Source organism: Psittacula echo (assembly GCF_963264785.1).
Source record: "Psittacula echo genome assembly, chromosome: 4".
Classification (NCBI taxonomy): domain Eukaryota; kingdom Metazoa; phylum Chordata; class Aves; order Psittaciformes; family Psittacidae; genus Psittacula; species Psittacula echo.
The window spans coordinates 10,816,462-10,829,950 of record NC_137738.1 but is presented as its reverse complement, the minus strand read 5'-3'; the positions used below and the strand labels follow the sequence as shown (position 1 = coordinate 10,829,950).

General features: G+C 45.8%; 1 protein-coding gene across 1 annotated transcript in view; it reads left to right on the top strand.

The window, feature by feature from the left end:
- The window catches only part of GALNT14 (polypeptide N-acetylgalactosaminyltransferase 14), a gene marked incomplete at both ends in the record, with an annotated part of 91,338 nt that extends 79,573 nt beyond the window's left edge, over positions 1 to 11,765 (top strand). The window contains 5 exons of the mRNA XM_080616906.1: positions 1,209 to 1,301; positions 2,529 to 2,612; positions 3,930 to 4,074; positions 10,905 to 11,024; positions 11,607 to 11,765. Coding sequence (XP_080473032.1) covers positions 1,209 to 1,301; positions 2,529 to 2,612; positions 3,930 to 4,074; positions 10,905 to 11,024; positions 11,607 to 11,765 — 601 coding nt within the window. The remainder of the gene's footprint in view (positions 1 to 1,208; positions 1,302 to 2,528; positions 2,613 to 3,929; positions 4,075 to 10,904; positions 11,025 to 11,606) is intronic.
- Between the last annotated feature and the right edge of the window lie 1,724 nt (positions 11,766 to 13,489).

Sequence of the window (13,489 nt, the reverse complement as noted above, 5' to 3'; positions counted from 1 at the left end):
CTGGATAGACACCTGGGTGTCAGCCTCAGCATTTGTCTCCATGTTTCTTATAAACCCCAATAAGATCAGGAAGCCAGACAAAAACACCATGTAGTTTGGGAAAGGTTAGGTACAGATGTAGACGCTGTGATTTAGGCATCTTTTGAGCAAAAGCACTTAAGACTACTGCAGTGGCCTTATAGAGAGAGGAAGAAGCATCATGAATCAGCAAGGGACTGAGAAGCAGTCTGGAGATACATATCTGTTAGCATTAGGAGCTGGGATTTCATTAACCTTATGGTATCTGTCAAAGCTTAATCTTACAGTATATAGACTGAGAGGAGAAGCAGCTTCTGGCAACCTGATGCTATGTGGTAGCTCTGTTTAAACAGAGATGTTAGCAAAAAAGTATCTTTCTACCAGATACTGATGTTTTTCCACACAGCCTGAGTGCGAGAAATGGCTCAGCCTCCAGTGATGTACTGGTTTCACATGCAGACTATCCTCTTTTCTGGCCACATGGGACTTGGCTGGATCCAGAGCCTGTTCCATGGCAACTGCAGCTTAGTAGTGTGGTAGCAATAGCTTGGAGCCTGGCCTGCCTTCAAGCAGGGGCTTGGAGGACTCCTCTGACCCAGGCAGGGGTAGGTAGGTAGGCATGGAGCAACAAAGCTATTTGCAAGGAGAGTTAGAGCCATCTGAAGCCAACATAAGATTCCTCTGCAGGAACCTGGCTGATGTGGAAGACTGACATTTATGCTACAGCACTATGGCCAGGATGGTTTTAAGTTTTGAATGCTGAGATTTGCCGCTGTGAAATCCAGGAATGCAAAGCAGGAGAGTCCATTCAGGATTGATGCTAAGGAAATACTTGCCTTCAATCTTTGTCAAGTTTTGCACCACTTTCCAGACCTCCATCCCAGCCACTGGATATAACCCCAGGCACACCTGCCTGGGAGATGATGCTTATGAAAAGCTTCAGTTCCAAGTGTGGTAGCTACAAAGCATTCAGTTTGAAATTCTTCATGCAAGTTTTGGCCTGTTGTGTTTGGTCCCTGGAGTAATGGGAAGGAGGAACACCTTCTCTACTACTGAGGGGTGCGGTGGCCCAAAGGTGGCTTGGGTGAAGGCAGCGGCCAAGTTGAGGATGGGAGGACAGAGGGATGGATCAGTCAATCCATCACCCTGGGGGCTTCTTTGGTTTCACTGTCCTTTGTTGCCTCCTTCAGGAACACCAAGCGCACCGCAGAGGTGTGGATGGATGAATTCAAGCGGTACTACTACGCTGCTCGTCCTGCAGCCCAGGGGAGGCCTTATGGAAAGTAAGTGTGTTTAGTGCCTGTCATGCCTGTGCCCTGCCTGTGCCCTGCCTTCTGCAGTGTGTGTTCCCGGTGACGTTGCCCCGCTGTGGAAACCCGCCTGTGTTGTTTCTGTAGTAACGCTCAATTAAATGCTAATGGTAGGCAGATGCTACGAGTGCAGCAATGAAACATATAAAGAGCTAGTTTGTATGCTGTGCTAGTTTATCCCAGTGAGTGAATCACATCAAGGTGGGGGAAATCCCCCTCTGCCTATGTCCTGCCCTTGGTATTAGGTACAAGTACCTCTGGTCTCAGAAAAGGAGGGAGTTTGCCATTTGTTCTGTGAACAGTCAGAAACACCACCCTGTCAGGAGGACTGAACGGATTTGTGTTCTCATTTTTATATGCTCTTCTTTTCCTTAGAAAGTTTCCTTTAGACCACAGGGGGTTCCAAATTCGATCCCAAATTCCTTGTGGCTAATCTTCAATCTCCAGGATAAATAAATCGAAGTTCTGGTGACTAACCTATTTCCACTGATCCATATCCTCTTCCCATCCGTCAGCACTGAATGTAACAGCTCTGTCCTACTACATATAAGGGTGTAGACAAGATAGCCTATGCAAAGGGAAGGTACTGGAGGCTTCCCACTGCTCTGTAAATGCCAGCTCAGAACAGCTCCATAGGCAGAGGCTGGCCCAGGGAGGAGCTGGAGTTTGGAAAATGTCACTATACAGCGGGATCTCTCAGCAAAAGTTTTTCCCTGGTTAATGAAAGAAAGAAATATTTCACCATGAGATTAGCTTCTGCTGACTTAAAGGTGTGTTTAGGCACTCTTGGAAATCAAGGCCTCCTGTAGTCCTATAAACTTAGAACAGAATATATTAATCTCCTAGTGCATTAATAAATTAATGCTATGTGCACATAGTAGATAGCATACTTTTTTTTACTAACTGTTTTTAAACAGCTGCACTTTTCCATGAACATTTTTATCCACCAAACTCTAGACTCCTTGTTAAAATGGCAGTGTGTCATCATGCCATTTTACCAAGTGAGGCCTCCAAAGAGACTGAGATCAAAACAACCACCCAAGCTCATGCAGAAGAGAGAAGAAAACAGAGCTGCTGCTGATGCTCCTGTATTTTCTGTCACTGCAGTATCTGTTGGGTTTCTCTCAGCCTTTCTTTTTGGTGTGCTGGGTCTCAGTTTCATGATTTCCATTGTACCTCTGTGATATTTTCTTCCCACAGCATCCAGAGCAGAGTGGAGCTGCGGAAGAGGTTGAAATGCAACAGCTTCAAGTGGTACCTGGAAAATGTTTATCCTGAACTCCGGTATGGATGTGCTATCTCCACCAGTCTCTAGCAGGCCAGAGGGATGCCCCATCCTTCCTGCTCCACAGCTTTCCTCTGCACCTCCAGTCCCCTGCCCCAGACGCAGTCTCCTCCTCCTTTGGACTTCACAGAAGTGCACAGCGAATTTTGTGCTGTGTTTAAACACAGCTCGTTCACAGTGTGACATGGTTCATTTGTGAGCCCGCTTTCTCTAAGCAGTGTTACAGACTCCTTGCCTCTTTGCTGTAAGGCTGGTGAGTGGCAAAACACTAGTTATTTCTCTTAGTCCTTGGAGCTTCCTCAGGTATCCTCCTGTCCATGCTGCAGGACAGGTGGTGCACAGAAGTAGATGGTTTCCCTTATGAAAGTATCCCAAGGTGGAAAATCCACCATAGAGCTGGTGGGTTGTTTCCGTATATAATCATAGAATGGTTTGTGTTGGAAGGGACCTTAAAGCTCATCCAGTTCCAACCCCCTGCTCCAGGCAGGGACATCTTCCACTAGACCAGGTTGCTCCAAGCCCCTGAGGTCCAACATGGCCTTGGACAGTGCCAGGGATGGGGCAGCCACAGCTTCTCTGGGCAACCCGTTCAAGTGCCTCACCAACCTCATAGTAAAGATTCTTGCTTGCAAAACAGCACCTGATTTCCAGTCTTTTCAAACTGTTCCATGATATTTAAGACTGTTCTGTTGTGAAAAGAATTTTTTGTGACCTGTATTCAGGTGGCTTTGCCTTACACCTAGCCTAATGCTGACCTTAATATGCACTTCCACAGTTGCTTTTGCACAGATCTGTTTTAGTCACCAAAATTACTCCAGAAACCATTGCATCCATTCCCACAGCCTCCATCACGAGGGATGCAGTAGTTTTGGAGATACCTCCAGGACCTGCTGGTGCAATGGCTGAATGCAGAATCACAGTGTTTACTTGCTTTTTTGCCATGCGTGGCTCTGCTCAGCAGCATTCACAGGGAATGCCAGGGTTCTGTGGCAGTTTGATATAAAGTTCCCCGCTTCTGTGAGCTGAAGGCTGACCTTCAGCCTGCTCACAATCTATTCCTTGCTCCTCTGTTTGCCTTGTGCAGTGTTATTTGTTTCTGCCCCTTATAAAGGCCAGCCATCCATCTCTGAGTGCTGCTTCTGCAGTGTCCCTGTCCACCTACTGCTCTCAGTGGTTCAGCATTGTAATAGAACTTGCCACTCTCATTTGCTGAAGGTGAAATGATGCCACTGCACCCTCCTTACCCCACTGAGCCTCCCTTTGAGTACCCATGTGCCTGGGGCAGTAGGGATGTTGTTTTCATGCTGTTCCCACAGGATTCCTGAGGAATCACTCTATCAGACTGGGATGATCAGGCAAAGGCAGAGCTGCCTGGAATCGCACAAGTCTGAAGCCCAAGAGTTCCCCATCCTGAGCTTAAATCCTTGTATCAGCAGCAAAGGCACAGCAGCAACGGCACAGGTAAGACGTGCTGTGTATCCTCATGCTGGTGGCTGGAGAGAAGGCTCTGGGGCAGCTTCAAGATGATTTCCTAAGTTTGCTAAAGCTCTGTTGAAGGATTAGCTGTTCTGCCAGCCCCTTTCCTAAGATACCATGTAGTTAAACCCTGGTATGTCCTCCTTACCTCAATGGAGGCCCTGGGCAGGGACTGGTGCAGGGGCCACAAAACAGGGTGGACCACTTACGTGTGTGTTTTCCTGTGCTGAGCACTTACTGCTCCTCAGGAACGCCACGCGCTGTTCATCTGCATTGATCAGAGAAAGACAAAGAGAACTGTAATTTCCTCTCATCTTTCAGCCTTATTTCTCTCAAAGTGCTCTGAATTGCAATGGTATTTAGAACTTCACAGTTTGCATTCTCTCAATATTAAATTGCCCATTAAGCTAGTAGGAATTTAATGAGGAGGATGTTGCTTTTTCCAATCTCACTGAGATGAGGAGAAGCCGCATGAATCGGTGTTCTCAAAAGCATATTCTTGGAAATGCTGGAGCCAGGAGCAAGCACATGTGCCTTGCAGTGAAGTTGCTGAAGCAAGACCCTGAAGACACAGCCTCAAAACCTGCTTTTGCTTCAGATTCCCTTTGTGATTTCAGGCATGTCAGTCAGTTCTCTCACATTTCCATCTATAAAACAGAGAGGATAACAATCACTCACTTCTTCAGGGATGCCGTGAAATAATTTAATAGCCAACGGTGTGCTTGCTTCCACTTGACTGTACATCCTTAACCCTCATGGTTACACATTCAAATCAGGTAGCTACGCATATAAAAGGCCCAGCCTGGAGATGCTGCTGAAAATGCCCCTCATTTGTATGTGCAAATGAAGCATGTCATTATGTGCATCTCTTTTGCATGCAGTTGGATGCCTGTCTTTAGTCGGGAAAATAATATCTGCTCCACAGTGTGGTAAAATCAACAATGGCTACTTGAATCTTTGTCAGTTCAGAAAATAGAACCACAGAATAGTTTGGGTTGGAAGGGACCTTGAAAGTTCATCCAGCCCAACCCCCCTGCAATGAGCAGGGACGTGTTCAACTAGATTAGGTTGCTCAGAACCACATCCAGCCTGGCCTTGGATGTCTCCAGGGATGGGGCATCCATCACCTCTCTGGGCAACATGGGCCAGTATTTTACCACCCTCATTGATATGTAACTATGTGGTACTTGCATTTATATTTACTATGGGGTGAATGTAACTGCAAGTACCGCATAGTTACAGTTATAGAATCATAGAATAGTAAGGGTTGGTTTCCACATTTTGGCATTCTTTTTCTTTCTTCCACTGCTACATGGACTTTTTACACAGTGAAGCAGCAAGAGAAGTTTGCTGATGAGAGCAGGTCATCATGTTTCACAGGGCCAACTCTGCTGATGTTAAAAGAAGATGTTTCAGTGGCAATTGCAACTTTCAATTAATTGGCTGTTTAAAGACACAAATCTGGGAAAAGCAGAATGGAAAATGCTGCCGCAAGGTAGCGCTTCAAAATGAAACGTATTGGTCTTTCTAAAACACCAATTTGATATTATACTTTAAAATGAGCAATGTCACAACCAACAAGTTGGATTGTTTCATTCCCACCAAACACATTTTGTTTGACATTTCTGTACAGGCATTTTTTTTTCAGTCTTTCATGCCACAAAATATTCATCTTCCCATTCTGATTCCATAGCAGTTTGCAATAGGTCAACATTTCAGCTGGATGGCAATTCCATTTCTTGTGCACATCCAGGACTAACACTGCAGGGGAACAGAAAAATGCACTACAAACAGAGTGCTGAATAGCTACACTCAATACACAGGCAGGAATAGAGAAAAACCTTTTCCCTTTATCTTTCTCTTTCTTCCTAGGGTTGTTCTCTGTTATTTGCACCCATGGAGAATATTTCAGATGGAAACAAGATAATTAGATTTTCATTGTGAATAGAAACTTATATGTTACTTACACAGTTGTTACGAGACCATGTGAACTTGTGGATGACATGGGGGGTAGAGTCACCAGATTATGTTCTTGCTGCTTAGTTTCATATTTAGTATACCAGAACAGAGCGATAATCTTCACTTTTAACATCCTGAAGTGACATCTTGTTTATCCTAAGCTTCATTATTTGAAAAATAGCTAAATCAAAGCTGTGCTTTCCTGGCATACAGTAAGAACTGTGGAAATATCCTGGCCATCCAGATCCTTTATTATCCGTGTTAGTAACATTGATTTGGTTGCCTGGTTGCCCTTCTGTAGCTGTATCCATACTAGGTTCCCGAAGCCTTTTCCCAACATTACATGCATGAAGGCTGGGACTGGGTGTGAGAAGATCTGAGGTGCCGTACATCACCATGGCTTGAGCAGAGAGGAACAGGAGCTGTCAGATGGCAATCAAATTCTCTCTATTTTAGTGTTTTATCATTGTAATGCACAGAAAGGGTGCTGTGAGCCCTCTGGCCACATCCATACTTTGGGTACATTGAGAAGAGTTCATTGCAGTAAAATCAGATTTACACCCTTATCAGATCTCAAACCCTCTACGCTTGTGTCTGATGTTAGGTGTCTGGTGTCCAGTGTTAGTCCTAAATACTTAAAAGGGCACTGCGGAACAAGAAGACCCCTCATCTTTGTGTAGGAGAGCTCTGTCTTCTCATACCTAGGATCTGCTTGGCTCTTTCTTCTCTAAAGGTCCGGTAGCAGTCAGAGCAGGCTCTGTGTGCCAAGGTGGCCCTCAGGGGACCTGCTCTTGAAGTAGTGGCTGACAGAGATCTTTGTGCAGTGTAGCCCATCCCCAGGGCACAGCAAGGTCTGCCTGTGCTCCTGCCCACTGTAGCCTTGGTACTCCATGTCTTCTAGTGTCTCATTTACTAAGTGAACTGATTGATTTAATTTATCACAGGAGAAATGCATCTGAGAAATATGAAAATAACTGATCATAATCTTGTCCTGGTCTATCTGATGAAGACGTGAGTGGTTGGGTTTTTTCAAACTAAGTGTCAGTTGACATCACTCCATAGATCTTTGGAATAGACATCTGAGTATGGGACTTATTTGAATCATTAGCAGCTTCAGGAAACCTGACATACATCAGATAAAAAAATACACTTTGGCCTACTCACACACATGTAAGCAGTAGCCACAAGATAAATGCAAAGTTAGTCATCTTCTAGACAAGTGAGGGAATAGTGGGAAGGTTGCATCATCCATTTCCTAAGCTTGCCCCCCAAAATATGTGGGGCTTGTAGCTGAGTGCCTGCCACTGCATTTTGGTGACGTCCTTGTCATGAAGAAAATGCAATGTGATAATCTGCCTGATGTGGCATTGAGTCTTACCCCAGTTGGCTTGAGTTGCTCTGCAGGCTGACTAGATCTGCACTTTCTTTGGCGAACGTTTAGCATCTCTTCCAACTAACGTGACAGGTCCCTCCTGAGACGGCTCAACCATAAACATTCTTATCTGACCTTCCTCCGCAGAAAAAGTCTTTGTTCCTCTCCCCCATGGGCACATCCTGCCCTAGCTGGAGGATGGCTGGAGCTGCAGGAGCCAGCCTGAGCCAGCAGACCAGAGGGGCTGGCTGGCAGCGGTGTCACCTCTGCATCCGGGCTGCCGTGGGCACTGTTTGTACTTGGCGTTCCCTCTCCTGAGATGTGTCTAAGTGCTAGTTCCATCCCAGGGCCCTTTGACGAGTGAAGCACTCTGGTATCCTTAGGTGACCCATGTAGTCAAATGCCTTAGGAAATCCTTCCCTGTGATTTTACAAAGATAATTGAGGGCTGAGATTGTTTCTGGCTTCTTCCTCTAGCTGCTACCCCAGCTTTAGGGTACAACTGACCTCTTGCACAGCAGCAGAGTGTGTACAGTGCTGTCACGTAACACTGGGCTCCCATGGGGCTGCTCCTTGCTAGGCTGAGGGGCTGCTTTCTCCTCCTACCAGGCTGCACCAAACCAGAGATCACATTTTAAAATGATTTCCTCAGTTCACAGTGATGCTGAGTAACAGTGACAGATGCCTGCTCAAATGATGCTAAAGCCTTGAAAAACAGTCAAAAGCCTCAAATGGAGCTTAGTGTTATCTAAGGCTTTAGAGAGTGAAGATTGCTGGTTGTGTGTAGCTGTCTACGCTCTTCCTCCTTGCTCCACCACCACTTCATCTTTGTCTTTGAAACGGCAGGAAATATTGATTGCAGTTTCACCTCCTATATCTTGGTTTCCTTGGTGCTCTAAAGCCCATTGGCATCTTTTCAGGCCAGTTTGCAGCCCTAAAGCCATGTTAGCTGTTTGAAGGTCTCTGCTCTTAGGAGTACCTTGGGCTGCCTGGCTCACTACAACATCTGGGGTACAAAGTTCTGCTGTTATTACTTCCCTGCTGGCCATGTGAGTGCTCCCTGTGCCAGGATTTAGAAGATCAAGTAGTTTCTCATGGGAAAAAAAAGCAGGAATTGTCATCCCAACTGATACAAATAAAAAGAGAATAAAGGAAGAGATGGGGTAAGATAAACATTTGCATGGCCATTTGCCTGGGTTTTAATTCAAAGCTTTCCATGGGTTCTGTGGTGTTCAAGTGACTTCTTCCCAGCCCCACTCAAATTTCTTCATTTTCTGCATAATTTTCTCTGGCTTTCATCTAGGGCTGAAAAGAGACAAGGCATAATTAGAAGTGCATAAAACATTCTCAACGGGACAGGATTCCATAGAAAGCCATTCTGACAAAATAGAACTGTGTGAAAATCTGTCAGTTTAGATACAGAAAGTAGCAGGACAGCCTGGGGGCAAGAGGGGAGGATCCAGTGTCAGCTATTGAACTGATGCATATATCTAGCTCTGAAGGCTTCACTTCTTATGATGAACACAACAGCTTAGGGGAGATGCTTATCACCACTTTGTGTATCCCATGGCGCTTTGCTGAATGAGAGGATGGTCCTGCCTTGAGAGGATGTGGATATTAGGAAGGTTTGAGCAGAGCCTGGCCTGATTTAATTGGGGGATTTGACATATACATGAGTTACAGGATTAACTTGCTGCTGCTGAGGAGCCTCATGAGTGCAGCTCCAACCCTGTCCTCAACTGAAATGATGAATAATTGGTTAAAAATGTAAAGCAGGTTTTCAAAGCAGTTTGTAGCAGCACGGGCACCAAGAACAGATGTTGGAGCTTGCCCTGTAGGGCTTGGCTCTTCACAGATGCAGGACTAATTTGGCACCTGATTTCCCAGGCTGGTGGTTTACCCAGCAGCTGACAGTGTGCGTGGCTGCGATGACTGGAACATGCTCACTGTAGGATCAGGTAAACCCTGCTTCATCTGACAAAGAAGCTGTTGCCAGAAGGCCCTTTGAGTGCAGACTGTGGCTTTGAAAAAGAATGCTTGCTACATGCTGAAATCCTGGGCAGGCTGTTCAGAAAGTCAGGTTTGATTTTCACTAGCTTGTAAGGAGTAGTATGCTAAGAAGCGCAGGGTGTAAGATCACAGTGTGAAGTCCTTGTGGATCTGGGTCTGCTGTGCAGAGGTGTGTTTTCCCTTCTAGGAGCCTAAAAACCTGAATGAAGTGGGATTTATATTGCTAGGAATTCAACGCCTGCAGCTGTCTGTTTTGAAGTCAGAGAGAGGAGTTAGAGCTGCTGACGGTGACAAATACCAAAAGGGTGGAAGTGTTTCCCTGCTCTAATAACTCATGGTAATGCAACCCAAAGCCTCCACCACTCAAAGTCAGGGGAGCTGCAGGCGTCCCAGCTCTGAGATCAGGGCAGCCATTCTTCACTTCCCCTCTGGCACCCAGGAGAGATTGCAGTCTCCCAGGAACATCTTTTGCCCTTCAATTTTCCAGACCCAGACGAACTGCTGCCTTCACCTCCATTGCCAACATCCCTGCTCACTTCACTCCTGTACACACACAAATAGCAGAGAGATAACCCTTGCCTGGGCAGTCTGAGATCCTCAGGAGGTGCTTTTGGGAATGATAAAAGACATTCAACTGGAATAAACGTTGGAGTAAACTTCTGGGAAATACTCCTCGGCTAAGCAGTGTATCTGTACATGGGTGATGCTCTGTCCAGCGCACCTGGAAAACCTGGTCAAACTATCAGCTGCTTCTCCTTTTCTCCCAACTAAAACATCCATGAGTGGGAAAGAGGATAATCGCAGACAGCCCCTGTTGTATGGCAGGTTTTACACAGGAAAAAGAGTCTCTGCTCCTCCAAAGTTTATTTCTTGGGCTGAGGAACTGGTAAAGAAAGTGACCATGAAAAGCAGCATGAGAAATAAAAGCCTCCAAGACAGCCCAGTGGTCACGGCAAACCAGTACAGCAAATGTCCCACTCCTTTGATACAAAGAGGAATTTTACCCCTGATTTTTGTGATATTTGGGAGCAGAATCCCAGGACTTGCTAATGTTTGCTATATATCACCTCTCTCCTGCTGCCAGCTACAAAGCATTTCTACTGCTCTTCCTTGGAAAAAGAGCATTGTGTATTTTGTGGTTAGTGGTATTCCTGTCCCTCTTTTGCTGATTTTCCATACACTTGGTCTCCAACCACAGCCCAGTTCTGGCTATGAAACCCTTTGCCTCATGAACTTCTTTCTTCCAGCAGCTTTTGTAGACATTTCCTTTGGCACATGCAGTCCCCCAGTGACAATTTTTGGGAGGCTTGAGACATCCTAGCGACCAGCCCAGGTGCTTCTTGAGGTCAGTGAGGCCTGTGCTTGGTTTCAGAGGAGACAGCATCCAACAAGCCAAAGTGTTTGCTTTTCAGGTAGAAGAATACTAAGAGCGAACCTTGATCTCTCACCTTCTTTCCTTTCCTTTCTCTTTGCAGGAATGGACATACACATATAACCACCACGTCCGCCAACAGCAGCTGTGCTTGTCTGTGTACACCCTCTTCCCTGGTTCCCAAGTGCTGCTGTCACCTTGCAAAGAAGGTGACAACAAGCAGGTAAACCATGTCATTCATCCCCCATTTTCTTTGAAGTTCCCCTTCTTTCGGCATAGTATTATCACACATCAAATGGCCTGTGTGCTCCGACTTCATCTGGGAGGCACAGTCGATCTGGGAGTACAGAGTCTGGCCTATTCAGCCCTTTGCCTCTTAAATGAGTGTGTGGATAAGGATGTCTATTAGTGTGGGTGGTGATCTGGATACTTATCTGCAAAAGCAAACCAACACTGGCAATTTAGTTCACACAGGCTGCCAGTCAGCCAGCAGATGCTAACATTTCTCTGCAATTAATCACTGAGCTGGCATTTGAACCAATGACCTGGGGAAAAAGCTGTTAGCAATATATTATCTTTCTGAAGACAAGCAAAGGCTGAGCTTAAATGATTGTGCTTCTGATGGGAGAAATGCTCAGTGTGTGCCCTGCTCCCTGTGGGATTGGGGACCCTGTACTTCCCAGCATCAGGCCACAAAAGCTGAGTGACAACTCTCCTCTTGATGCAGGAACAGCATAGTAAAAACATAATGAAAAGGAAGCTTGCTCACTCCTGTTTCTCCTCTTGTGTGTGTTTCTCTCCTCAGCGATGGGGTAAAGTTGGGTCACACATTGAACACATAGCTTCACGCTTCTGTTTGGACACTGAGACGATTGGGGACACGAATGAGAGTACCAAAGAGCTTGTCATCAACCCTTGTGAGAGCACAGCCATGAGTCAGCGCTGGGACATGGTGATGTCTTGACCTACTGGAGGACTTACACAGTGGGGATTGGCACTGAGGCGTTGCTACATGCAGTCAAGATGCACCAGATGGAGCTCAGATGCAAAACCACTGGGGGTTCTTGTGTACTATGGGACAAGAGAAGGATCATTAAAATGAAAATAAGTACATGGTGCTCCAGGTTGAGCAACGCATGTTGCCTGCAAGACATGCAGCCAGTATTGGCCTGTTGGGGGCCATACATTCAACGAGAAGGGATGGCAAAAAACCAAACTTGGAATGTTTTAGAGCGATACCGAAGCTCCTGTGATGGGCACTACAGAACTTACGCGTGCACAATACTGAATTAATCTCACTGGAAACACAGGTAGAAGGAAGAGCCTTGGAGACCAAAAGAAGACTTGGACTCAGCAAAACAAGCATCTCAATAGCTTTTGGGGGGTGAGGCAGGTGTGCAAAGAGGGATGTGCCAAGAGATGCTAAGAAACATCACCTGGGATCAAGCGGCAAACACTGATTTATCTTTGCACTTTTCATTGCTGTGGATGAGTTTGTCTTCTGCAGACAGCATGGGTGAAGCCGTGTTGCACCTTTGAATCTGTATCTGATCCACGTACATGTTGTGTATACAGAGGCAGGGCAGTCATTTATGGCTGTGGCCAGGATCGAACCAGCAAGTAGCAGGGGAATCCTGCTCTGTGCTAACTGCACATGGGGATTGTTGAATCTCCAAAGCCCAAGCAAACAGAGGATTCAGTGTGTGAGATTAAAGGATAAAACTGGTGTGAAGCTGGGAGGAAAGGCAGTAACATCATTATTTCTCCTCTCTGAAGGTCACGGTTGAGCCTTGATCACTGAAAAGTCCCCTTAATCTCACTATGTGTCTCTCACTGCTTCAGATCTGGACTAAGCCAAATTTTTACTTTTCTTCCATAAAGGTTATAGTTTTGGTAATTGAAGGTAATTGTGTCATATTTCTGTTTCCCAATTTCCCAACTACAGAAGAGAGGACTCCCATGAAGTGCTGCTACCGAACAAATAGAGAAGGTAATGAATACTGGAGACTGCTTTTAGAAAGAAAAGGAATGTTACCTGGTATTTCTTCCCAGGTATCTTGTAGCCCAAGTACTGAAGGAAAGGTTTGGAATTCCCCCAGTCACACTTGTGAGCAGGGAACCCTGGGTCACAAAGTACCCCTCTCCCAAAGTCATTTAGCATAGGCAGACATGGCAGAAATTGTTTCTTCAGCTTTTGGAGATATGTCATTAACCAGGGGTCATACCTGTTGCTATCACTATATGGGAGTGAGGTGACTGCCAAAGAAGAATAGGACAGAAGACCTCAGAAGGAATCTTGAGAATGGTCCTAGGACTAGAAGTTCCTTTCCAGCCTCTTTCAGAGCAGCTCCTGCTACAGCAACAAGTAACAGGTAGTGAATCACCAAGAGATGTGCACTCAGTTCTTGTGTAGTACCAACTCTCGAAAAGAACTTGGACAGGGCTGTCAGTGTGACTTGACAGAAAATACAGTTTGTGTTTCTAAAAATGTTAGGGTTTAATGAAAATCCTACCCTCTGTTTCATGTGCTGCAAGCTACAGGTAAAATACCATAAGCTTTGAGCCTTTGAGTGCTCTCAGCATCCCTTCTTGAATAAATTGCTGGCTTTCAGGATTTCACTGCCTCAGTTTCTCCTCCCTCAGTGCTGGGAGAAAGCTGTATATGTAAATCTCCAGCTTTAGAGGCAG